This window comes from Brachyhypopomus gauderio, chromosome 9 (assembly GCF_052324685.1).
Source record: "Brachyhypopomus gauderio isolate BG-103 chromosome 9, BGAUD_0.2, whole genome shotgun sequence".
Classification (NCBI taxonomy): Eukaryota; Metazoa; Chordata; class Actinopteri; order Gymnotiformes; family Hypopomidae; genus Brachyhypopomus; species Brachyhypopomus gauderio.
In genome coordinates this window covers 14,166,144-14,193,724 of record NC_135219.1, presented here as the reverse complement: position 1 = coordinate 14,193,724, position 27,581 = coordinate 14,166,144, and the positions used below count along the sequence as shown (strand labels likewise).

Below are 27,581 nucleotides of genomic sequence, written 5' to 3'. Positions count from 1 at the left end.
ACTTGCGAATGATACTTCCGATAGTGTCTCTTGGAATATTTAACAACTTCGCAATCTTTTTATATCCATTGCCATTCTTGTGAAGAGCAATAACCTCTTCTCTTGTCTTCTGGGACCATTCTCTTGCCTTCACCATGCTTGGAAACACACCAGTAGATGTCTAGAAGGAGCTGAGTATCACAGTCCTTTTAAATCTGCCTAATTGGTGCTTATCATGCTTGATTGCTGCTAGTTGACATCCACAGATGTTTTCAATACCTGATGGAAAACACTGGAATGAACCTCTGTTCTTAGGAGTGGTAGTCGTAAAGGGGTTGAATAATTGTGTCAATGAAGAAATCACAAAAAGGCCATTTAATACTTTATGACAAAAAAAATTGATGCTATCTTAGTTGCATTTAGTTCTTTAACAAGTCCTTGTAAGATTTCATTATGAACACAATTACAAATGTGCACTGAATTCCATAAAACCCTTCGCAGCATTGGGGGTTGAATAAATTTGATCACAACTGTATGCAGTAGTTCACAGTAATATTCTGAAGAAAACATGTACCCTAGAATGTTTAAAATATGTTAACAACACAACATGTGCACCTTTAAAATATTTATTTGCACTGCATAAATCATAATGCTCAGAAGCGTAACTGGATATGAATTAAGGTTACTAATATGAATTATGGTTACACTTGCCTTTCAAGGTCATTCAAAAATGCATTAAACACTGAAATGTGATGCCTCTGATTATAAAAGTAAGTGAAGGCTTTAACTTCCAAGCTGTATCAACCCTGAGGCTGTTCTAGTGGCATCCTCCAGGGCCAGGAACCTGTGAAGCTTATCTTCAAAGCCCAGAGGCTGCTCGTGAGGAGGCATGTACGTGTGAGTCATAGCCGCACCCAGGTAAGAAATGAGCTCACAACCCTCCTTGAACCGAGAGAGTTTCTTCTTGTACTTCTGCCGAATGTAGTCGGAGTTCCTCGGGTTGTATGCTGTGTGGAACATGAGAGGAATGCATTTTGTTGCTTAGTGACACTGGTGGAGTAGTTTTTCTGAGAGAACAGGACAATTGAGCAAAACACTGACCTCAGATGTGACAAAACAAGACTGGCCCATTACCCGTGAAGGCCAAAGCTCTAAAAGAAGAAGGTGCTGTACCTTTTAAATGAAAGGCCAGGTAGAGTATAGCAGACCTCTTTACACTGAGGTAAGGGAACTTTGGCTTGAGGCGTCCCACCTCTGCCATGCCTTTGATGATGGCTGTAGCCACACCCTTGTGAGAGTACACAAATAAGAGACAGAATGTGTAAAATAACCTCTGCCAATTCACTGCAGTGAAAGGTCACAGTAACAGGCTGGCTAAAGTCTATGGGTGTTACCCATGTACCTGTTCCAAATAGCCTAACATTGGTAAAGAGGTCAGATGTATTGGGTCTCCCATTGGTGGAAGTTTTTGGGGAAGTTGCTGGTCCCAGTAAGTCTCAGGTGACCTGTGAACAGTTGCACAAGCAACCTGATTAGTATATAATCCAACAGTATTAAAGGCAGACAATAATCTAACAGTATTAAAGGCAGAAAATATTCCAACAGTATTAAAGTAAGACAATACTCCTGCAGTTTTAAAGGCAGACAATAATCCGGCAGTATTAAAAATAAAGGCACAGTGCTAGATATGGAGAGTTTTGTCATTCTTAAACTGCTCACCAAAGAAATGGTACAGAGGAAAACATGGAGGAGTGATGTGGTGTGCAAAAGAGGAAGAAGAAGAAGAAGAAGAGGAAGATCTGGATGTAGGCGAGAATTTTAAACACACAACAATAACACATCTGCACGTACGTACCACTGCACAGCCACAGTATTCCACACACAACAGGACAATCAGAGAGTCATATATCCACATGATGATGAAGGAATGAAGCAAGACACAGGTGAGACACTCCATGTGGGGCAAGTGGGTGTACACTAGGGTGATGACTTTTTGATTTTTTTTCTCAAACATTATTTCCTGTAGCACGAATGAATGAACTTTTGCCTATTAATGACTAAAATGACGTTTATTCCATTAAAATATTGAAAAAGGTCACACACAAACCACTTTGAAATGTTATTTATGTAGGCATTTTAGCATTTTAGGTAATTGTATTAACTATATATATATATATATATATATATATATATATATATATATATATATATATATATATATATATATATATATATATATATATACTGTATATAACATAAGTCATGAAACCGACTTGTGCAATAATTTATGTAGCAGAGAAATGTATAGAATTTTCCAGAACATCGTATAACACTGTGCGCCGTCAGCCAGGACAGTCAAATCATTTTGTGCGTGAGTTTTTTTTAAATCAAATTGCCTTGAATGTAATATTTTATTTAATCTTAAATGAAAGCTCATCAAATTATGATACAGGGAAACGAGGTTGTATAAAAGTCATCACCCTAGTGTACACACAGGGTGAAACACTGACAAAGAACAAAACAAAACCTGAACCCAGATGGTAGCACCCTGAACCCAGATGGTAGCACCCTGAACCCAGCCAGTATCACCCTGAAGCCAGACAGTAGCACCCTGGACCCAGATGGTAGCACCCTGAACCCAGCCAGTACGACCCTGAACCCAGACAGTAGCATCCTGGACCCAGACGGTAGCACCCTGAACCCACACGGTAGCACCCTGTACACATCCAGTACCACCCTGAACCCAGACAGTAGCACCCTGAACCCAGATGGTAGCACCCTGAACCCAGACGGTAGCACCCTGAACACATCCAGTACCACCCTGAACCCAGACAGTAGCACCCTGAACCCAGATGGTAGCACCCTGAACCCAGACGGTAGCACCCTGAACACATCCAGTACCACCCTGAACCCAGATGGTAGCACCCTGAACCCAGACGGTAGCACCCTGAACCCAGACGGTAGCACCCTGAACACATCCAGTAGCACCCTGAACCCAGACAGTAGCACCCTGAACCCAGACAGTAGCACCCTGAACCCAGACGGTAGCACCCTGAACCCAGATGGGAGCACCCTGAACCCAGACAGTACCACCCTGAACCCAGACGGTAGCACCCTGATCCCAGACGGTAGCACCCTGAACCCAGATGGGAGCACCCTGAACCCAGATGGGAGCACCCTGAACCCAGATGGGAGCACCCTGAACCCAGCCAGTACGACCCTGAACCCAGACAGTAGCATCCTGGACCCAGACGGTAGCACCCTGAACCCAGACGCTATCAGAAGTGTCAGTTCAGAGAGGAAGGTGCCACTACAGGAAGGCTTCCCAGTACTGTAACTGCTCACCGTAGAAACTTGCTTTGTTTCTCCTCCGTCTCAAAGATGTAGATTTTCTCCCGATACTCCACAGCAAAGTCCACATTTCCACGTACCAGAGCCTCATACCTTCAGTTCAACAATAAACATAAAAAAAAGCACAGCACATATCCGAAAAAAAAAGGCCGACATGTAAAGAGGAGCCCAGTGATTTGAGTGATGCTTTTATAACAGGACCTTTCCTAAGGCCTGCTCCAGCCAAACCCCCCCCCCCCCCCCCCCCCCCCCCCCCTCAGGACAGGATGTAGGACTTGTGGGGGGTCTTTTGAATGAGCAGCTGAATATCTGAATTTTTGGATAATCATTATCCAAATATTTGCCTGTATGCTTGACAGCTAGTATTCTTGCCGAACTGGCTCCATGTACAGAAGTCTCAGAAGCAGTAGATGTTATCCAGACCAAAATCCAGAGCTTTAGACATTATTCAGCAATCTACAAGTGATATATACGATGCCCTTCTAAGGAGCCATCATTTAGGGATTAGTGAAGCCATTCTCATTCCATTCAAATGAGGACAGTGACAAACAGGCATTCTGTGCATTTGTGCATTATGTGGCAGGTCTTAGTATAGGAGAAAAATAGAGGCACTTCAGCTGTAAAGTGAAGCATTGCTCTAATATGGTGATATATTACAGTTAGTCAAAGCACTCTGCTGAGTCAGTCTGCCTTTTGTGGAAAACACATTTTGTGCGAAATCTTACTTTAGAAATGCACAAAGACCCACCAATACTATTTTAAAGTCCTGTACTGCATAAGTGCTGAAATATTATTAAAAAGATTGTGTTTTCTATCATTAACCAGATGCAAAGCTTCAGTGAATGGCAAACTCTATTCCAAAATATTCTGTGAAACACATGGTGCTGTATAATACAGCACTGCAAATACATAAATAAAGAAATAACTACACTAGTGCTGTACCTGTGCTGTTTGCTGCTGTCTGGTGCTGTATCTGTGCTTGGTGCTGCTGTCGGGTGCTGCTGTCTGGTGCTGTACCTGTGCTGTGTGCTGCTGTCTGGTGCTGTACCTGTGCTGTACCTGTGCTGTGTGCTGCTGTCTGGTGTTGTACCTGTGCTGTGTGCTGCTGTCTGGTGCTGTATCTGTGCTGTGTGCTGCTGTCTGGTGTTGTACCTGTGCTGTGTGCTGCTGTCTGGTGTTGTACCTGTGCTGTGTGCTGCTGTCTGGTGCTGTACCTGTGCTCTCTGGTGCTGTACCTGTGCTGGGTGCTGCTGTCTGGTGCTGTACCTGTGCTGTGTGCTGCTGTCTGGTGCTGTACCTGTGCTTTCTGGTGCTGTACCTGTGCTGGGTGCTGCTGTCTGGTGCTGTACCTATGCTGTGTGCTGCTGTCTGGTGCTGTACCTGTGCTCTCTGGTGTTGTACCTGTGCTGTGTGCTGCTGTCTGGTGCTGTACCTGTGCTGTGTGCTGCTGTCTGGTGCTGTACCTGTGCTGTGTGCTGCTGTCTGGTGCTGTACCTGTGCTCTCTGGTGTTGTACCTGTGCTGTGTGCTGCTGTCTGGTGCTGTACCTGTGCTGTGTGCTGCTGTCTGGTGTTGTACCTGTGCTGTGTGCTGCTGTACCTATGCTGTGTGCTGCTGTCTGGTGCTGTACCTGTGCTCTCTGGTGCTGTACCTGTGCTGTGTGCTGCTGTCTGGTGCTGTACCTGTGCTGGGTGCTGCTGTCTGGTGTTGTACCTGTGCTGTGTGCTGCTGTCTGGTGCTGTACCTGTGCTCTCTGGTGTTGTACCTGTGCTGTGTGCTGCTGTCTGGTGCTGTACCTGTGCTGCCCGTCCAGGTATGTGACAGGGCAGTAGCCCTTCAGCTCCACCTGCTGAGGGAAGCGGTCCTTCACCTGGCCTACTGTCAACTTGCGTGGCAGCAGCTCAGGGGGGGGCAGTGAGTGGGGGCACCGTGGCACCAAAAACCTCTCCGGTGCCTCAAGGAACCTCTTTTGTATTTGAGAAAGAAAGATGAAAACATGGCTCTCCATAGACTGGCAATTCCAGATCGCGCTGTAAGATTAGACCCCACCTCAAGAAATTCTCTAGAGGCCATTTTGTAGTAGTGGCCCCTGTACTCTGCAGCCAGCTCCAGGGATGTGTTGCTGGAGCAGTCCACCAGATGGCAATGGAGAGCCAGGCTGACAGGGCAGTAGTGGCCAAACTCCCCCAGCCGAGACTGAAGCTCAGCAGGAGTGATACACAAGTGATCTATCCTGGCCGCCTGGCCTGAGGGACGCAGAACAGAAGAGGACGGACTGAACTCACTGTGTATCACTGTGTATGAACTCACTGTGAGGAAGCCTGTACACTGTACAGCCACACAGCCTACAGCACTACTGCGTCCACACATGACGAACACATCCTCAAATGTGTGTGAGAACAAGTTTAAATGCAATACTGAGCATATTTGTGTGTGAAGAGTATATTTGATATTTGGTATATTTGACTCTCACCTTTACGGATCCTCTTCAGGTAATCGTAGATTTGCCTCATGCTGATCCGGATTTCATCTAGAATCCGATTCCACACCCACCACTTGCTTTTGTGTGTGTCGATGGCGTCCCAGTTGCGGTAGTGCTGTTGGAAGTGCCGGCGCAGGGCGGGGACCTCGCGGCGGTAGCAGGAGTTGCGGTCACTGAGGATCTGAAGGCTGTCACGCACCGGATACGGCCTGCCCCACAGAACCAAGGAACAGCACAGCAGACAGAAGCTTCCTTGCTGCTCTGTTACGGGTCAGATGAGCTGAGATGGCTTGACTGTGATGTAGTGGATGTGAGCGCGATCTGACTCAGACCTGCTGGGTGTAGACGTGTCCCCCAGACCTCTCCTCAGAACCTCCACTGTTTCTATATGCAGCTCCATCACTCGAACAGGTATAATGCTACGAGCCTCCATCAGATCCGCCTGCCTCTTGGTCATGGGAAAGCCGTCCAGTACATAACTGGGGAAAGGGTGAGCAGTGAAAGACACACACAGACACAGACACACAGACACAGACACACACACACAAGTAAATAAACAGTGTGATGGTGTGTCTCAAAAGGGATTTTGTTCTTTCTTCATGTGACCTCTGCACTACAGGACTGTCAGCAGGTCATGTGGTGTGAGGTGGTTCATTACCCCCGTGTGCTGCACACCAGGTCCATCAGAACCACCTCCAGGCACTGGATGGCCAGTTCATCAGGCACCGTCAGGCCCTGCCTCAGGTGTTTCAGCATCTGACTGGCCAGCTCTGAGCTGCCCTGGGTAGTAAGCACTGTCCGCATGGCATCACCGATCGAGAGGCGAGCCAGACCCAGCTCACTGGCAAACATCCGGGCAACTATTATATGCATGCGCACACACAGGCACATATAGGCACACACACACATGCACACACACACACACACACACACACACACACACACACACACGAACACACACACACACACACACACAGTGGACAACCACATTGTTTCATACAGATGTTTTTAAGGCTTTTGACTTGATATCAGTGTTACGGTGGTCTAACTGTACCTGTGGTTTTGCCAGATTTGGGTGGACCGATGATTGCGAGTTTGATGGGCAGGGAGGGCTGTGGCCTGGGCTGCTGGAGGTATCTGATAGGGTTGAGCATGAAGGTGCTGCGGGTCTCTTTGGAAGTGAAGAAGTAAATGAAGGTGTGGAAGAGGAGGGGGTAGCCGTGCTGGAGGACACCCTGCACCTGCTGGAGCACATCTCCCTCAGCACACTGCACATAACAGCACCACAGAGCAGCGTTAGGAACCAGACAAACACTTCACTAACCCTAACCTAACCTAACACTAACCTAACACATCCTTCACTAACCTTAACATAACCTAACCTAACCCTACAACACCCTACCCCACCCTAACCTAACCCCACAACACCCTACACCACCCTAACCTAGCACTAACCCCACCCTAACCTCCCCAACCCACCCTAACCTAACCCTAACCCTAACACTAACCCTACCCCACCCTACCCTAATCCTAACCCTTTCAGCATGGCACATTTCAGACGCACTGAATCATGTACTTTGATATATATTAATTATATATTTATAAATAAAATCTTACTACTATTGCACTAGGTTCCTAGCCCAGTTCCTATCCCAGCTGACAGACCATCAGTTCTGAACCCCGCCCAGCTGATCTGGGTCTTATATGTGGACACTAACCCGGACAGGGTCCCAGCACCCGAAGGCACTGTAGAACCTGTAGGAGAACTGCAGGAGGATCTGAGCGAGGCCACAGCTGAGGGGATAGCACTGATGAAACAGGGCGGCCCTGTTCTCCACCAGGGGCTTGACTTTCTGCAGGAGTTGGTAGCGCACGATGTGAGGCTTACGGCCTGCGTTGATGGTCAGGCGAGGGATCTGGTGGTCCTCCAGGAGGTCCTGAACAACGAGACATTTAGAATCCCTTCAACCCTGAAGGGTCTGGCTAATGTGAAGTTTGTGGTCCACACCAAGATCCTTCAGCTCTCTACAGCTTGCACTGTAACTGCAGAGTAGACAGCAGGTTTAAGAAGCAACCACTACAGGAGATTTCACTATACTGCATACTACACTATAATGTGTGCTACACTAGAGCATACTACACTGTAGTGTATACTACTCCATAGTGTATGCTTTATTGTACTGCACAGTTCACTGTACTATTAGTAGTATACACTACTACACGGTAGTGTATACTACGCTGTATTGTACTATGTGGTAGTGTATACTACACTGTACTGTGTGCTGTGCTGTAGTATATACTACCCTGTACTGTTTACTGCACTGTGGTGCACTACACAGGCTTTCAGAAATGACATAGCACTAAGTAGTTTGGTGCTTTTCCGACTCCAATACATAAAATGCTACTAATTAAGAGCTTCGTAATGAGTTCAGTCACATGTAGAAAATACCACACAGATCATCCAGGTCTGCAGCTGAAAAGCAAACACCTGTCCATCTGATCATCTCACCCACCCCAATGTTCTCACCATGGTTCTGGTGAGGTTGCCGTCATCTGTGTCAAACCTCTCACTGATCTCTAACTCTAGCCTCTCCTCTGCGCTGGCCTCTGACTCTTCGTCCTCTCCATATTCCTCTTCCTCAGGGGGGAACTCCCTCAGCAGCGTGGCCTCCACCTCCTGCTCCCAATCCAGCTGCTCCTCATCCAGTTCATCTTCTTCATCCTCCTGAGTAAAGAAAGGATAGATGAGTCACATAGGCCACTCTCAGTGAAGTCACGTGATAGGCCACTCTCCGTGAAGTCACGTGATAGGCCACTCTCAGTGCTGGTACGTGATAGGCCACTCTCAGTGAAGTCACGTGATAGGCCACTCTCAGTGAAGTCACGTGATAGGCTACTCTCAGTGCTGGTACGTAATAGGCCACTCTCAGTGAAGTCACGTGATAGGCCACTCTCAGTGCTGTTACGTGATAGGCCACTCTCAGAGCTGTCACGTGATAGGCCACTCTCAGTGAAGTCACGTGATAGGCCACTCTCAGTGCTGGTACGTAATAGGCCACTCTCAGTGAAGTCACGTGATAGGCCACTCTCAGTGCTGTTACGTGATAGGCCACTCTCAGTGCTGTCACGTGATAGGCCACTTTCAGTGCTGTCACGTGATAGGCCACTCTCAGTGCTGTCACGTGATAGGCCACTCTCAGTGCTGTCACGTGATAGGCCACTCTCAGTGCTGTCACGTGATAGGCCACTCTCAGTGAAGTCACGTGATAGGCCACTCTCAGTGCTGGTACGTGATAGGCCACTCTCAGTGAAGTCACGTGATAGGCCACTCTCAGTGAAGTCACGTGATAGGCCACTCTCAGTGCTGTCACGTGATAAGCCACTCTCAGAGCTGTCACGTGATAGGCCACTCTCAGAGCTGTCACGTGATAGGCCACTCTCAGTGAAGTCACGTGATAGGCCACTCTCAGTGCTGGTACGTAATAGGCCACTCTCAGTGAAGTCACGTGATAGGCCACTCTCAGTGCTGTTACGTGATAGGCCACTCTCAGTGCTGTCACGTGATAGGCCACTCTCAGTGCTGTCACGTGATAGGCCACTCTCAGTGCTGTCACGTGATAGGCCACTCTCAGTGCTGTCACGTGATAGGCCACTCTCAGTGAAGTCACGTGATAGGCCACTCTCAGTGCTGGTACGTGATAGGCCACTCTCAGTGAAGTCACGTGATAGGCCACTCTCAGTGCTGTCACGTGATAAGCCACTCTCAGAGCTGTCACGTGATAGGCCACTCTCAGAGCTGTCACGTGATAGGCCACTCTCAGAGCTGTCACGTGATAGGCCACTCTCAGTGCTGTCACGTGATAGGCCACTCTCAGTGAAGTCACGTGATAGGCCACTCTCAGTGCTGGTACGTGATAGGCCACTCTCAGTGAAGTCACGTGATAGGCCACTCTCAGTGCTGTTACGTGATAGGCCACTCTCAGAGCTGTCATGTGATAGGCCACTCTCAGAGCTGTCATGTGATAGGCCACTCTCAGTGCTGTCACGTGATAGGCCACTCTCAGTGCTGGTACGTAATAGGCCACTCTCAGTGAAGTCACGTGATAGGCCACTCTCAGTGCTGTTACGTGATAGGCCACTCTCAGAGCTGTCACGTGATAGGCCACTCTCAGAGCTGTCACGTGATAGGCCACTCTCAGAGCTGTCACGTGATAGGCCACTCTCAGTGCTGTTACGTGATAGGCCACTCTCAGTGCTGTCACGTGATAGGCCACTCTCAGTGAAGTCACGTACTGACATGCTTACTTTGAGTGCTGCGTGCTCATCCTCCAGCTCTGCTCTCCGCTGGTTCATGGCCTCCTCCTGGACACAGATACAGACAGACTCATCTATACTCCTCAGTGAAGACCGTGAAGAGCATGTAATGGAGTGCTAATGTGGAGCTGTTAAATAATTAATGAAATAATTAATTCGTTGTTACTCACCTCTGCCATAGTGATACTGCTGCAGGTCAGAATATGCAAATGAGCACTCTACCTAATGACAGTGTTTAATCTTTAGCCTCCTCGGTGTATGTGCTATATTTGTTCCACTCTTTTGCAGTGTTGCGTGGATGTGCTATGTCAACACTAGCGTGCTATCTCAGCTAGCAGTGATTTATTTCCTCTTTATGACTCCACCCCATTTCTGACCACACCCACCCTGATTTTGCCACGCAGATCTTTGAGCAGCTGCATCTGCTCTCTCCTTCGGACTCGTCTCTCCCTCCAGCGGGTGAGCCGTGGGGGCAGCAAGCGCTGCACCACCTCCGTCACCTCCAACGTCATCACGACCACCGCGTCTGGGTAAAGGTGACGCTCCACCAGATAGGACACATCTTCTGGAAGCAGAGGAAAGCCCTCCAGTATAAAGCCAGTGGACCTGTGGGAGGCAGAGAGAGACACACAGAGACAAATGGGGAGACAGAGAGAGAGAGACAGTGAGAGAGAGAGAGACACACAGAGAGACAGATAGAGAAACAAACAGGGAAAGAGAGTAAGTATAGATATGTGTGGTCTGAGTGTATCTCATGCGTGTCTTTATGTGTAAGTGCTCTAATGCCACGTGTGCAAGTCTTCACTTGTATGGCTCCTCGTTCCACAGCTTCAGGAGAATCATCTCCATGATCTCCTGTGGTAATGGCTCTCCGTCCGATAGATATGACTTGATGGCTTCTTCTTCATCTGTCAGCACTGGTTTCTCCTCCTTTGTTTATTACCAACACACACACAAACAAACAGCACACAGACACTCAGACGGTATTACCCACCAACAATAATTTTTAAAATCTCAAAATAAATTCACTTCACACACACACACCTGCTTCTCCTCTGAATGAGCAGGGTTATCAGTTAGGCTCTCCTCTGGCTCAGTCCTGTCTTCCTGCTCTGTAGGGGGCGCTGTGGAGGAGGTCTGTGCCTGCAGCTTCAGCATGGCCTGCAGCTCCTCAGGGGGCTCCTCGGGGGGCTCTGCCTCGTCTGCGTAGGGCACGCGGCACTGGGTCTTGGGCAGGATGAGCTCCTGGAGACACTCACGGAACTGCACGTGGAAGAGGCCCAGCTGTTGTGCCAGCCAGCCACCGTGCAAGGTCTTTCCAGAGCCACGCACCCCCAGCTGGAAGACACGCACAGCAGGAGGCTGGGGAGAGGGAGAATACACCTACTGATCTTCCCTGATAGACAAACTCGTGTTTATCTACATTGTCCACTAGGGGGAGCTATTAACCCACCCTTAAACAGCTTTTATGCACATTGCTAAAATGGAGGTCCACACCAGTAGTGTCCAGAGGTGATAAGAAGAAAAGAGAAGTACTTTTACAGGTAAAAAAAAAAACAAGTGTGTTCATGTGTGTTTGTGTGTGCTGTACATTTATGTGTGCAGAGTTAGAATCAAAATCCAGTTTGCCCTGCCTTCAGTAGCTCAGTGGTTGCTGTGTAAAGCTCTGGATCCTGTAGGAACTTCTTCTGCGCCTCTGCGCTGGACAGACAATACACACGGTCCCTGTACTTGGCTGCAAAGTCGTCCCTGCAGGGCAGCAGAGTGCCCTCCTCCCTCAGCACCACTGGACAGAACTCCCTGGTGTCCCCCAGCCATCTTCTAGTGCTGCTTTCCTCTTGTTCCTGACATGGATGCAGTTTGTTTAGGGAAGATCATAGGATTGGATATGACTGTACAACAGATGTGAACGTGCATTGGGTGTTGAATGGGTGTTAGGGGTGGTGTTGAGTGGGTGTTGGAGGTGGTGTTGAGTGGATATTAGAGGTGGTGTTAAGTGGGTACTGGGGAGGAGATGAGTTGGTGTTAGGGGTGGTGTTGAGTGGGTGTTAAGGGTGGTGTTGAGTAGGTGTTAAGGGTGGTGTTGAGTGGGTGTTGGAGGTGGTGTTGAGTGAGTGTTAAGAGTGATGTTGAGTGGGTGTTAGAGGTGGTGTTGAGTGGGTGTTGGAGGTGGTGTTGAGTGGGTGTTAAGGGTGGTGTTGAGTAGGTGTTAAGGGTGGTGTTGAGTGGGTGTTGGAGGTGGTGTTGAGTGAGTGTTAAGGGTGGTGTTGAGTGGGTGTTAAGGGTGGTGTTGAGTGGGTGTTGGGGGTGGTGTTGAGTGGGTGTTAAGGGTGGTGTTGAGTAGGTGTTAAGGGTGGTGTTGAGTGGGTGTTGGAGGTGGTGTTGAGTGAGTGTTAAGGGTGGTGTTGAGTGGGTGTTAAGGGTGGTGTTGAGTAGGTGTTAAGGGTGGTGTTGAGTGGGTGTTGGAGGTGGTGTTGAGTGAGTGTTAAGGGTGATGTTGAGTGGGTGTTGGGGGTGGTGTTGAGTGGGTGTTAAGGGTGGTGTTGAGTGGGTGTTAAGGGTGGTGTTGAGTGGGTGTTGGGGGTGGTGTTGGGGGCGGGGCAGACCTCCACCTCCTGGGTCTCATCCCCTTCTGCTTTCCCTCTGTCCAGTGCAGTGAGCAGCCTGGCATCCTCTTCCTCTTCATCGAGGTCCACGGCAGACATCTCCCAGGCCATGTGCTTAAATGGCCCTGTGTAGGAGAGAGGGCTCAGTTAGTTATACATATAAAACTGTGTTCAATCATTTTAAGAGTCTTCTTGGTTCTAAATTAGTTAAGCACAAAGGTGTGGCCCTTGTTATCAGAGACAGAGAGAAATAGAGGAGAGAAAGAATGAAAGGGAGAGAGAGAGTGAGAAAGACAGAGTCCACACACGTTCCATGTGGTCAACCATCGCCTGCAGCAGGTCAGAAGGGCTTTGTCCAGTGATGTCTAGCCCAGCGTAGCTGCAGGGGAGAGAGGGCTCCACGCTGTCCCACTCCTGCAGAAACATCCTGTGCTGGTGCTTATATTCTGTCATCTCTGGACCAGGGGGGTAGCCCAGCTCCCACACAGCAGGCAAGGTCACCTCTATACACACACACACACACACACACACGCACACACACACACACACGCGCACACACACACACACACACACACGCGCGCGCACACACGCACGCACACACGCGCACACACGCACACACACACACACACGCACGCACACACGCGCACACACACGCACACACGCGCACACACGCGCACACACGCGCACACACACGCACACAATAATTAATGCCTTATATCAAGATCAATGCAAAACAAAGATGTTGCGATTGGGAACACAGAGAGAGAGAATTAGAAACACATATAAATGTGTAATTTTTAGGTATCATGTACCCTGTTTTGTTACCATTTGTTACTCAGCCTCACAATTAGCAGAGCCACTTGCAAGGGTTTACTAGTAACATCTAGTAAGTTTGTACATCACATATATGTTCACAGACTGTGTTGAGGTCCAAACTGGAATATACAGTTGTGATCAAATTTATTCAACCCCCAATGCTGCGAAGGGTTTTATGGAATTCAGTGCACATTTGTAATTGTGTTCATAATGAAATCTTACAAGGACTTGTTAAAGAACTAAATGCAACTAAGATAGCATCAATTTTTTTTGTCATAAAGTATTAAATGGCCTTTTTGTGATTTCTTCATTGACACAATTATTCAACCCCTTTACGACTACCACTCCTAAGAACAGAGGTTCATTCCAGTGTTTTCCATCAGGTATTGAAAACATCTGTGGATGTCAACGAGCAGCAATCAAGCATGATAAGCACCAATTAGGCAGATTTAAAAGGACTGTGATACTCAGCTCCTTCTAGACATCTACTGGTGTGTTTCCAAGCATGGTGAAGGCAAGAGAATGGTCCCAGAAGACAAGAGAAGAGGTTATTGCTCTTCACAAGAATGGCAATGGATATAAAAAGATTGCGAAGTTGTTAAATATTCCAAGAGACACTATCGGAAGTATCATTCGCAAGTTCAAGTTAAAGGGCACAGTGGAAACGTTACCTGGTCGTGGCAGAAAGAAGATCCTGACCGCGACTGCTGTGCGCTACCTGAAGCGTAATGTGGAGAAAAATCCCCGCATGACTGCTAAGGAACTGAAAAAAGACCTGTCAGATGTGGGCACTGAAGTTTCAGCTCAGACAATAAGGCGCGCACTGCATAACGAAGACCTCCATGCCAGAACGCCCAGACGCACCCCCTTGCTGACTCCAAAGAACAAGAAAAGTCGACTGCAGTATGCCAAAAGTCATGTGGACAAGCCACAAAGGTTTTGGAACAGTGTACTGTGGTCAGATGAAACTAAATTAGAACTGTTTGGGACAATGGACCAGCGCTATGTTTGGAGAAGGAAGAACCAGGCTTATGAACAAAAGAACACCTTGCCTACTGTGAAGCATGGCGGGGGGTCAATTATGCTTTGGGGCTGTTTTGCTTCTAATGGTACAGGAAAGCTTCAACGTGTGCAGGGTACCATGAATTCCCTTCAGTACCAGGAGATCTTGGAGGAAAATGTGATGGAGTCAGTCACAAACCTGCGGCTTGGGAGACGTTGGACCTTCCAACAGGACAATGATCCGAAGCACACATCCAAGTCCACTAGAGCATGATTGAACATGAAAGGCTGGAACATTCTAGAGTGGCCATCGCAATCACCAGACTTAAATCCAATTGAGAACCTCTGGTGGGACCTAAAGAAGGCAGTTGCAGTGCGCAAGCCTAAGAATGTGACTGAACTGGAGGCTTTTGCCCATGAAGAATGGGCTAAGATACCCATAGGTCGCTGCAAGACACTTGTGTCAAGCTATGCTTCACGCTTGAAAGCTGTCATAACTGGAAAAGGATGTTGTACTAAGTACTAAAAAATAATGTCACTAGGGGGTTGAATAAAACTGATAATGATGTGAGCACAGTAAAGACATTTGTGGTTATTCCATCATAAATATTATGTTATGTTTGTCTAATTTATAAGTGCCTCTTTGATATAATTGTAAATAAGATGACTGAAATGATCAAAATCAATGTCAAACTGGCCAAAACACTTTATTTCAGTGGGGGTTGAATAAATTTGATCACAACTGTAAGCCATTAAAACCTGTACAATCAGCCTCCTCTGGCACCACATCCAGTCTGGAGTGACCACTGGTCTCCTGCACATCCTCTTCTGAGCCCAGAGCGACTTGCCTTAATATGGTACAGAAATAATATGAAATTGGGTGTTACACAGGCTCTTGATCTGTATCTGTGCAGAGTGGAGCCCTTCAAACAGCCATTTTGGCTCCCACTCACTGGGTGTCTTGAATCACTCCTGCTCTCCGTCTCTGTTGCAGGCGTGCAATGACAGCTGAGTCCACCAGTTCCTTGTTCCTCTCATACAGCCTTCGGAGAACTGTGCTACCTGAAAACGTGCAAAAGGTACACGGAACAATTCCATTCCAGTTATAGCTAACCCTAACCCTATAATTCCAGATATAGATTATAATTCTAGATATAGACTATAGCTCCAGATATACACTATAATTCCAAATATACAGTATAGTTCCAGATTAAGTAATAGTTTAAGTAATAGTTTATATAGCATAAGCCCCCCTGGTTCTTTGGGCTCTCTGGGTGATCATGGGAATCTTCTAAGCTCATTGACCAAGTAAAGAATAATATTATGTACTCTGGAAGCCCAATGCTGTAAGATCATGCAGCTATCAGCCTGGACGTGTACATGTACGTGTGTGCGCATGTGTGTGTGTGTGTGTGTGTGTGTGTGTGTGTGTGTGTGTGTGTGTGTGTGTGTGCGCATGTGTGTGTGTGTGTGTGTGTGTGTGTGTGTGTTAGAGACTCCCCCTTACCCTCGCCATCACTGTCTCTCAGACAGAACAGCACATCAGGCATGAGGGCAGTGTGTCCATCCTCTATGGCTGCCACCTGTGCTCTGCTGGTGGGGAAGTTGTCCAGCACCCAGCCCCTTTTAACCTCTGCACCTTCGTCCTCCGCCTCGATCTGACACGACACACGAACAGGTTACGCACCGTGTGCACCGGCGATGCTGCGTAACGCGGTCTGAACACCAAGTTGTGTCTGTGCTGCAGGGAGGGGCCTGGTCCGGGTCGGCGGACCCCAGTAGTTCAGCTATTAGTAACTATGCATCCAAAAATATTACTGAGCTAAATATCTTCAATCCTATATCGCAAAAAGAGCTCACAACATTGATTAATTCGTCTAAGCCTACATCATGTATATTTGACCCAGTTCCAACCCGTCTATTTAAAGACCTACTCCCAGCCACTGCAGGGCCCTTACTTAATATGATTAACTCCTCCCTTAACCTAGGTTACATGCCCAAACAATTAAAATGCGCCGTAATTAGACCCTTGATTAAAAAACAGAATCTCGATCCGCAGATTTTAGCCAACTATAGACCCATTTCTAATCTCCCATTTATCTCTAAAATTTTAGAAAAAGCAGTTTCCAATCAGTTAAACCACTATCTCCAATCAAATAGTATCCATGAAAAGTTCCAATCAGGATTTAGACCAAACCACAGCACTGAAACAGCTTTACTCAGGGTAGTGAATGATCTACTAATATCGGCCGATAATGGGCTCGTCTCGTTCCTTATACTGTTGGATCTTAGTGCAGCTTTTGATACTGTAGACCACAACATTTTGCTGGATAGACTAGAAAACACAGTAGGTATTAAAGGAGTCGCACTCTCCTGGTTTAGATCATATTTAACTGACCGCTTCCAATGTGTAAGTGTTAATAATAAAACCTCTAAATCTGTGCAGGTTAAATATGGTGTCCCACAAGGGACAGTCCTAGGACCACTTCTATTCACACTGTACATGTTACCCTTAGGCGAAATTATGCATAAGCATGACATCAGTTTCCATTCCTACGCAGACGACACTCAGCTATATTTATCGGCAAAACCCGATGATTTAGGCGCAAACAGTAAGATTGAGAAATGTGTAGAAGAGATAAAACATTGGATGGCATGTAACTTTCTAGCACTAAATGCCGATAAAACAGAATTGATAATAGTTGGGTCTAGGGCTGCGAGAGACAAGATACATAATGCAGCATTGAATCTACATTCTTTTACTATAACCCCCAGCGCAGAGGTAAAGAACTTGGGCGTCACAATAGACCCAGATCTCTCGTTCGATACACATATTAATAATATAACTAGGGTAGCGTTCTTTCACTTGCGCAACATTGCCAAAATTAGAAACATATTAAATATTAGTGATGCAGAAAAACTAATCCATGCATTCATATCCTCTCGTTTAGATTATTGCAACAGTCTCCTAGCTGGATGTTCTGGTAAATCGATAAACAAACTCCAGCTGGTTCAGAACGCAGCAGCACGAGTTTTAACAAAAACTAAAAAGTTTGATCACATTAGTCCCGTACTATCGTCATTACACTGGCTGCCAATTAGATTCCGTATTGACTATAAAATACTTTTATTAACATACAAAACGCTGCATGGCTTAGCTCCAGACTATCTTAGTGAACTTATTGAACAATATAACCCAGCGCGTTCACTTCGCTCGCAGGACGCAGGGTTATTAACTGTTCCTAGGATCAAAAAGATCACAGCAGGTGGAAGAGCCTTTTCTTTTAAAGCTCCACAATTGTGGAATAATCTTCCTGCCTCTATTCGGGACTCAGACACAGTCTCAATGTTTAAAACTCGATTAAAGACTCATCTGTTTAGTTTGGCCTTTGATTAATCTGTTACATATTTACTACATCTCGTATCTTTTCTCCGAGGTTCACCTGGAGAGTAACATTGCAGTCGGAGCCTACAATACCAGCATCGCTGCTCCGACACGGAATGAAAGCCTGGCGTTCATCAACAGACATTTACAGTGACAATATCATAACCCAGAACTTTCATTTTTACCTTTACTTAGTCTGATTGTGTGATTTGTGTGTGACTTGTGTATTTGTCTGTATTTTGTGTAATGTGTGTTAACGGGCCGCCCAATGGAGGATGGGTTCCCTTTTGAGTCTTGGTTCTCCCGAGGTTTCTTCCTATTCCCCACTATCTTAGGGAGTTTTTCCTCGCCACTGTCGCCCTTGGCTTGCTCATTAGGGTTCTGGACCCGTAGTATTGTTAACCTTTTAAATCCTGTAAGGCGCTTTGTGACAACATGTGTTGTGAAAAGCGCTATACAAATAAACTTTGATTGATTGATTGATTGACCTCTCTGATTCTCCTTTGCAGGACTTCCACACACAGGTCCTGCGGCGGTGCGGGAAACGCCCGCTCTGCCTCTCTCATGGCCTCTTCCACAAGCGCCTGCACCTCCGGGTGTTCAGTCACCATCGTTTCTACAGCAACAAACACAGCAGGAACGTGCCTCACGTAGCACCTGTGACAGGCTGCCCTGCGTCCATGGTAACCGCAGCCCTGACACTGAGGTATGAGTTATGTGTATATGAGTATTTATAGCCATAACCCAGCCCAGAGAACTGAGGTGTGGTGAGACATGGCCTGGCAGAACAGAGTCTGTTCTGGGTAATTATTTCTGCCGTATTTCAGATTAAGGAGTAGAGCAGGGTCTCCGCAAAACAGCAGTTCATACCCCCTTCATACCCCCATTATACCCCCTTCATACCCACTTCATACCCCATTATATCCCCTTCATACCCCCATTATACCCCCTTCATACCCACTTCATACCCCATTATATCCCCTTCATACCCCCATTATACCCCCTTCATACCCACTTCATACCCCCATTATACCCCCTTCATATCCACTTCATACCCCATTATATCCCCTTCATATCCACTTCATACCCCCATTATAACCCCCTCATACCCCATTATATCCCCTTCATACCCCCTTCATACCCCCATTATACCCCCTTCATACCCACTTCATACCCCCATTATACCCCCTTCATATCCACTTCATACCCCATTATATCCCCTTCATACCCCATTATATCCCCTTCATATCCACTTCATACCCCATTATACCCCCTTCATACCCACTTCATACCCCATTATATCCCCTTCATACCCACTTCATACCCCCATTATACCCCCTTCATACCCACTTCCCCTTTCATCTACAGGGGTAGGTCGTTAGCTCTCCTACCTTCATCACTGGATGGATATGGAGGTGTTTCTACTGAGAATAATAAAGAATAGGAAAAAACGTTACTCTTCACGCAGAAGAGAAATCATTCTGTAGATGAATTGGAAGCCAAGCCGAGCCTGATGACGTGCTCCTCACCAAGGTCATGTTCTTCAGACTCTCCTCCCTCCCCAACACCTGCCTTCACCTCACCTTCAGACACGAGCACACCAACACACCCCCAAACACGTCAAGCTCTCATCTGATCAAAACTGGGTCCAGCACTATGAATGCTCACCGTACATTCCAGTGTTGGATGCTTTGATTCACTCAAATCAGTGGTTGCCAGTGAGAGCATGTGGCCTAACCCCAACCCGTGAACTCTTGAATCTGTGACTTCTCACCAGGTCTGTGTGCCATATCTTGCTCCAGGTGAACCTTGACCTTTTCCAGGGCAGCAGTAGTTGCTTCACGACGTACTCGCTCCAGCATTTCTTGTCTGACCTTCATCATGACTGGCTCCATCAGCTTCTTCATGTCTATCACCACTGCCCCGTAGTGCTCAGCCAATAACAAGCTCAGAGTGCTCGTTCCTGAGCAGGGTGGACCAATCACAGACACTCTGCAGGGTGGGCGTGGCATGGGAGGGAGAAGGTACTGCTTTGGGCTCACCATGAACTTCTCCAGAGCGTCTTGAGAGGATAAGACATACATTTTATCCAGGAAGCTGATGGAACAAAACAACACAGATATCAAGGACAAAAAGCCATTGTAGTCGTTCTACAACATCTAACACATTTGTAACTTATTTGTGAGAGCATTCCACAATCAGTATTGCTAACATAACTAATAATGAATGAAAAAGGTTCTGGTCTATAGTAACTTTCAGATTTCGTTAGACACATTCAAATTTTCTGGGGAAGTGGTAATTGTGTGTGCTGGTTGGTGCTGACCCAACAGAAAACTCTGGTTTTCCTTTAATGATCTTGCCCTCTTTCAGGGCAACGGGGCAGGTGCGACCCCACCGGCTCCTGCGCCAACGGAAGCCTGGTGCTACGGTCCTGGATGAGGACAGCATGCGTAGCAGCTCCTCCTGCAGGTACACAAGGGAAGTGCAGGTAAATTAAAGCGCTTCTTTCGCTCTGTTTAAATGTTCCATATTTTGTCAGTTGTGATTTTTTACACCCCAATCAAAATTTGTCCTCCGCTTTTAACCCATCTGTGCAGTCAGAACACACACACACACACACTAGTGATTACTAGGGGGCTGTGGATCACACGTACCCAGAGCCCTAGCCCGGCGCCCGGGGAGCAGTTGGGGTTAGGTGCCTTGCTCAAGGGCACCTCAGTCATGGCCTGTCTGGGAATCAAACCCACGACCCTCCGGTCACAAAACCAGTTCCCTAACCGCCAGGCCATGACTGCCCCTGACTGTTTAGTTGGCCTGGTAATGAGCTGCTTCACATCTGACCGTGTCTATGTCCTCTGGCAGCTCCGCCTCACCCAGCTGCAGCAGACGCACCGGGACGGCAGCTCTCCTCACAGCCATGGACTCCAGACGTGCCACTACAGACTACACACACACACACACACACACACACACACACACACACACACACACAATATGAAGCACTTCATATTAGAGCACTCTGTGGTGAGTGTTCAATTGATATGCACAGACTGGCTTCTTCATTCAACACCATTAGTATCCAAGGATAAAAAGCTAATTTTATGTTAGTGTTCTCCTAGATGTGCCACAGTCTCCTGTGAGGGTGTGAGATCAGGCTGAATAGACAGGGCTCACGCACCACAAAGAGTTCCTCTGGGTCCTTGTTTCCGTCTAACTCAAACAGGTACTGAGGGTCATGACCTGCCATGAAGACCTAGACAGATAAACCATACGCACAGATTTCAACAGGTGTGTTGCCTGAGTGAACATGTCTGTGAACACAGCTATGTTTGTTCACCTCCAAAGGTCTGAGCAGGGTGTCTTTATAGAGCAGAATCCTCTGAGAGGCCTCCTCTGGGAAATTCTCCTTCACCCTCACTAAGTTACCAATCATGTCCTTCTGCACTTCCAGGTCCTCCACCTCACACACACACACACACACACACACACACACACACACACACACACACACACACACACACACACACACACAGACACACACACACAGACACACACACACACACACACACACACACACACACACACACACACACACACACAATTATCTTGCCATTTTCTGGATGACTAACAAACACAAACATGCTCTACAGCTGCAAAGAGACACTCAGCGTTCATCTCTGTTTTCCCGATGACTGTGGCCATACCTCATCCAACTCCTCCTCCAACTCCTCCTCTACCTGCTCCTCCTCATCTTCTTCACCTTCATCCTCAGTGTCACTCCTTGCCTTGGCCGTCTCCTTCCTTTCAGGGTCCCACTGTTCCCGGAGGAAGACTCGGCCCATCTGTGGGTGCTGCCTCTGGCCTGCCAGTCGGTGGATCAGGTCCTTGTCTGGACACTGGGCCCAAGCAAAACAAACAGTGCTGACAGCCGACAGAATATTCAAACTGAGAGGCAAGACCTCCCCACAGGTCTTTCAGGTGATCAAAAACGGAGAACGTTTGTCATTCCTGTCTCTCACGCAGGTGCAGGCTGTCACAGAGAGGCTACCTTGATGTTGATTATGAAGTCTGGGGGCAGTTTTAGGTCTCTGATCCACTCCACCTGCTCATGTACATTCAGATATTCTTCAGACATCGATGGCCAACATGAAAGAACATAGCCTGCGCAACCACAACAAACACATGGGCGCCTAAATATGTGTTACACTTCAATATAAGTTCAATTAATATTGCACCAGAGCACATTTCGCCTACTTTTTTACCCATATATTAACTATGGCTTCTTATGAGTCATGATAGTATTCCTGTATTGATCAGTAGAAGAACCCAACAAGTCCTTTAACCTTAACTAATATGACCCTAAAGAAGAGACTGTACTGTTCTGTGCTCAACTCTTTGTGGTTAGTGTTTCTTCAATCTCTTCTCAGTCTTTATCAGTATTCCAGTTCAGGTGGATATATTTCTGCATCATCATCAAACACATTCATGTGGGAATAAATTGTCATGCTGGCAGAGGCTACTAGCCTACTAACTAGAAGCCTACTAGCCTACTAACTAGCTGTCAATAAAATACTGATAATAATGATTTGGACTTTTAGGGCAAGCACATATACTGTTTAATGCTTGCATTTGGAAACAAAACTTAAATTGAGATATTAGAACATTTCAAGTGTTTTTGAGATTTAGCACTGTTCCTGAGTCAGAGAGGAAAAATGTATTTACCTCAAATGGTTTTCACACATGATATTAGAGGTTATTACATGTCATTGCATGTCATGCTTACCATAGTTTTCCACTTCTGGTGACATGAGCTTTTCAAGCACTAACGTAACCACCTTCTCCTCTGGAATGCTCTGTCCTGTTGCCAGTAGAGCACAGAGCTAAAGCCCAATCAGGAGAGACATGATCAGTGGAGGCATGTTCAGAAGAGGCGTGTTCAGAAGAGGCGTGTTCAGAAGATGCATGGTCAGAAGATGCATGGTCAGGAGAGGTGTGTTCAGAAGAGGCGTGTTCAGAAGAGGCGTGTTCAGGAGAGGTGTGATCAGAAGAGGCGTGTTCAGGAGAGGTGTGATCAGAAAAGGTGTGTTCAGGAGAGGTGTGATCAGAAGATGCATTTTCAGAAGATGCATGGTCAGAAGAGGCATGTTCAGGAGAGGTGTGGTCAGAAGAGGCATGTTCAGGAGAGGTGTGTTCAGGACAGACATCTTCAGAAGGGTGTGCACAGTGTAAGCCCCAAGAACACAAACAAACTCAGATGACCCCAGCGACCCAACACACACCTCTCTGCCTTGCTCTGTACCATCCTGGATATGACTGTTGAGCAACTCCGTATCTTAGCATAAAAGAAAATAAGAGACAATAATTATAGAAGCTATCCAATTTTTTATTGATGAAATATTTAAATATTTTCAAATGCAAATAATTGGAACATTTTGAACATCCAGACATAACAACGATAATAATGAACAAAACAAATGATTACCATCAATAAGGACACATTTCCAGGTTTGAGCTAATTTTCTGGCAAGTGTAGACTTGCCAATACCCTGTAAAGAAAACCAGCACAGAAACACTTAGCAGATGATATTTCAAAAATAATAATCTTTTAAATTATAAGGCTAAATAATTCTATTAAAATGGTAACTAATAATAAATGTGGATGTGGAGACTCACTGGCTTTCCAATAATAATGAAGCAGGTAGGCTTCGCACGCAGAAACTCATTCTCAGCTTCTGTCTCTATCAAGCTGTCAGCCAAAGGGTTGTCTTGTGTGTCATTAAAACAGGATACCATTGTAAAAAAAAAGTCTAATGTTTAAAGTTTAATGTTGGGCTAAAGAGAAAATGTAGCAGAGAGATAAAATATACACATTAGTTGAAAGGTTGAGAGGTTGAAAAAAACAAACAAAAAAACTGAAGCTTTCTCGTTTGAGCCAGTGGCCAGATGAGTGCTGTGTTTCACAGCTACCTACAACAACCCAGTCAACTTTACATTTACTACAGTCCTTTTAAAAGTGAAGACGGCACACCTTTACAAAATTTGGTTTGTTACCAATTTGCTTACATAAACGTTTTAGGGTAGGGTTACTACACTGTTGCTTTGATGTTTAAGCTGATGCAAACAAATCAGTTCACATTAGTTCAACTTTAAATTGTTTATTTGTTGTTTTAGTAGCTTTCATATAGTTAAAACGTAGTTAGCTAATCTAACTAAGTCGTTAATATTAGCTAGCTAGCTCTCTTTCAGCAGCATGTTAGTTTCGTTAGTTAACCAGCTAACGTAATTAATCTTAACCTAGTTTGTTAGCTGGCTCGGGGAATATAAGAGTGGTGTTTTGTTCTTCACTCGCTGAACCAATACGTTAACTCACGGTTAGGTTGTATTTTCTTACCCAAAACTGAGGCGAAAGTCACCCACCTGTCTGCAACCTGTGCATGTATGAGTAACTATAGTAACCGTCTCGCGAGACTCAGTGCAGCCAACGTTTGGTTTCGTTATCGACACAGTGGACACAAAAATAATAACAATTATTAATAACAATAATAATGTTATAGTTTGTACGTTAAAATTGTACATCAAGTCGTTTACTTCCAGTTTGCATTTTCAAACACTAGACGTTAGTGTTTGAAATTGCAAACTGGATGTAAACGACAGGGGGCAGCAGGATACAATGATTGCTTTATTCCAGAAAGATTATGTTTAACTTCAGAACACGGTGCAAGTACAGATATGTGCAAATGAGGCTTGTGCTTTCTGCATGTTGCCTCTGTTCTACAGAACTGTTACCAGGCACACACACACACACACACACACACAAACACATAAACACGCACACACACATAAACACACACACACACATAAACACACACAAACACACACACACACACACACCAATGCTATGATCTTGAAAAGCTTCACACCATGCTAATTTCTATGAAATACTAACGTATATACTCATATACATACACACAACTAAAAAATGTGCTAGCTGACACACTTACACTCACAACTGTTTAATGAAAAGAGGAAGTGCTGTGTATGTCCCCATGTTTTTTTTTATTCTGTGCAAACAGAATTATATTCCAATTTATCATTCACTTTACAAAACTAGAACCATAAGCACACAGACAGGGGCAGGTGTGTAAATTGTCTATGTGTAGGTGTGTGCATCAGCAGTAACCAGACCCCACCTGGTTAAGACACAACTGCTTGTAATAGGCTGAGAGAAAGACAGTACTGAAGCCCTCTGTGGTCAGACACTGACTCAGCACGGCGAGCACACACCTGAGCACCTAATGTAATGCTCAATTAATCCACCTGATAAATGCTGCAGCAAATTCCAAGGCGTGTGTTGTGATCTGCGGGCTTGTGGTTTGGAGGTCTGGAAATCTGCAGGTGTGGAGGTGTGGGGATTAGGAGATTCTGTTTTGTTTCTGTTTCAGTATCTTTGCTTGCATGGAAGTGTAGAGGAGTATGAAAATGTCCTTCATTGTGCAGATTGTCAGATCCTGGATTCTTTGACCAAATAAAAGCCCTGTCACCATAGCAATCAAGAATCATAAACACCACGAAAGGTGGGAACTCCAGCTGGTATGCAGTGGTTTAATTGGTGGTGTAATAATCATGAAGCAAGCTGTAACAGGTCTGGTCTCTCCCATAGTGTAAAATAATTAAAGGCTACATCCACCAGTGTGTGTGTATGTGTGTGTGTGTGTGTGTGTGTGTGTGTGTGTGTGTGTGTGTGTGTGTGTGTGTGTGTGTGTGTGTGTGTGTGTGTGTGTATATGTGTGTGTGTGTGTGTGTGTGTGTGTGTGTGCGTGTGTGTGTGTGTATGTGTGTGTGTGTGTGTGTGTGTGTGTGTGTGTGTGTATATGTGTGTGTGTGTGTGTGTGTGTGTGTGTGTGTGTGTGTGTGCGTGTGTGTGTGTGTGTGTGTGTGTGTGTGTGTGTGTATATGTGTGTGTGTGTGTGTGTGTGTGTGTGTGTGTGTGTGTGTGCGTGTGTGTGTGTGTATGTGCGTGTGTGTGCGCGTGTGTGTGTGTGCGCGTGTGTGTCTATATGTCTGTCTATTCCAGCCTGGTGAAACACATTTCTATGGTCATGCCTTACTGAACTGCCTGTCCTGAAGATTTATCTAGCAGTTTTCTACAGGCCTGAAGAACGTGTTCTTTATTCACATGAATGAGTAAGGAGTCAGGTGTGTAACCTTCCCACGAGAACCACAGCGCTACCCACCCAGAGTACAGGTCAGCCTGACCGGGCCAGGCCAGAACCACAGCGCTACCCACCCAGAGTACAGGTCAGCCTGACCGGGCCAGGCCAGGCCTCCAACCAGCCAGGAATCCAGGGGGCCTCTCAAAACCTGCTGGCTTCTTTTAAACAGCACATACTATTAACTTCACAACTATTAAAAGGGTAGAATAGCAAACATCTTTGCATGACCTATTATTTAGCTCATTATTAGCTAATTTAGCTTTTAAGGGAAGTGTCCTTTTAAGTCTATGCACTGCTGTAGAGTGAGAACACGGACGATTGGGTCCACCCAGGGTTCATTTCATTTATTCTTGTTTGGGACTTTAGTTGAAAACTTATCCACTTGTGTGTGGTGCCCCGTAGCACAGCCTCACAAAGGTGTGTCCCCTCCACACTACACCATCACACAGGTGAGGCTCTGAGGTCCAGGGTTATCACGTTACAGCTCTTGTACCTGCATGTGGATGCTCTGTCGAAAGATGCTGCTTTCATGTCTTTTGTTAAGCTACTCTAGAAACCTGTTTTCAACCACTAAGATCCTGATGTAGTTAGAAAAACTACAAAAATAGATTTAAAGGAGCATGTTAAAAACCCATAAGAGCAATATAAGAGCTTCAGAATTGTGAAGTTCAGAAAAGTGATAGATTTGTAAGACTTTTAGACAAATGTGTTTTTATTACAAAGTAATTAAAATGCAGGCGTTTGCACACGTAGTGAGCAAACTCACACTTGTGTCTGTAAGCTGTGTGTACCAGCAGGGGTTATATAACTGCTGGGGGAATCTTTGCATTTCATACACATTACATTCTTCTTTGGGTTCACAGTAATAACTGTCTGACGTCTGTTACTGTCTGTTACTCTCTGTTACTGTTTCAGTAGCTGTTCATACAGTTAGCTACTGCAACCCCTCTACAAAAAGAAATGTGAGCTATGAGTTTTAGGGAGCCTGAATCTAGCTGTGGTCATTACTTTCCACAGAATTTTGAATCATAGAATTATTAAGACAAGTGTGATTCTATGACTTGGTAGTGCAAAGCCAGTGTGAAAGGCAAGAGTCAAGTTCAGGGCAGGAGCTAGGATTTATGGGTAAGCATTCCGTGAGGTCTACACAACAACGGCCTTCTGCCTCACATTGCTTTACACACCACACGTCATACATGCGCACTGGAGTGTGTACAGTTTCATTGTGTGCCACCAGCGTCCACACACCATGCTAATTAGTGTGAATTTAATATCTTTTGCAGAAGCTGTGGGCTTGGGGCGTCCGGAAAGCTCAGATAACACATAATGACTCGTTTACTTTCATTCTCTCTCTCACACACACATGCACACACATCCTGCACCTCTCGGTCTCTCTTTATGACTCATACTGCAATGTGCGTCTAAGAGTATGAA

General features: G+C 46.1%; 1 protein-coding gene across 7 annotated transcripts; it reads right to left on the bottom strand.

Annotated features, from left to right (window-relative positions):
• Positions 1–591: 591 nt before the first annotated feature.
• On the bottom strand, positions 592–24,460 carry ak9 (adenylate kinase 9). 7 transcript variants are annotated; one of them, XM_077017414.1, is made up of 37 exons: positions 24,352–24,460; positions 23,608–23,766; positions 23,417–23,480; positions 23,214–23,266; positions 22,718–22,814; positions 21,983–22,095; positions 21,639–21,830; positions 21,272–21,394; positions 21,113–21,187; positions 20,776–20,877; positions 20,258–20,397; positions 19,709–20,031; positions 19,464–19,517; positions 19,326–19,358; positions 18,423–18,550; positions 16,057–16,207; positions 15,503–15,611; positions 15,309–15,397; positions 13,040–13,234; positions 12,732–12,856; positions 11,760–11,969; positions 11,170–11,487; positions 10,931–11,055; positions 10,512–10,731; positions 10,117–10,173; positions 8,339–8,536; positions 7,530–7,748; positions 6,866–7,079; positions 6,470–6,671; positions 6,144–6,290; positions 5,803–6,020; positions 5,379–5,575; positions 5,126–5,295; positions 3,325–3,423; positions 1,382–1,484; positions 1,153–1,267; positions 592–986 (listed from the first exon to the last, which is right to left on the bottom strand). In XM_077017414.1, exons 2-37 carry the CDS (start codon positions 23,725–23,727, stop codon positions 763–765), a joined length of 5,322 nt encoding a protein of 1,773 aa, XP_076873529.1. In that variant the 5' UTR covers positions 23,728–23,766; positions 24,352–24,460; the 3' UTR covers positions 592–762. The 7 variants fall into 7 exon arrangements, with proteins under 7 accessions (XP_076873529.1, XP_076873531.1, XP_076873525.1 ...); XM_077017416.1 differs by having other exon boundaries at positions 12,738–12,856; XM_077017410.1 differs by lacking the exons at positions 592–986; positions 1,153–1,267; positions 1,382–1,484; positions 3,325–3,423 and having other exon boundaries at positions 3,599–5,295.
• Between the last annotated feature and the right edge of the window lie 3,121 nt (positions 24,461–27,581).

What these genes read in the sequence shown, in the direction of transcription:
- ak9 (XM_077017410.1), bottom strand. Translation starts at nt 23,727, where the DNA reads ATGGTATCCTGTTTTAATGACACACAAGACAACCCTTTGGCTGACAGC. An exon ending in ACCAGAAGTGGAAAACTATG is followed by an intron (nt 22,096 to 22,717) that starts GTAAGCATGACA and finishes GTGGTTGCGCAG; the next exon opens with GCTATGTTCTTTCATGTTGG. An exon ending in GTCTGAAGAACATGACCTTG is followed by an intron (nt 19,359 to 19,463) that starts GTGAGGAGCACG and finishes TATTATTCTCAG; the next exon opens with TAGAAACACCTCCATATCCA.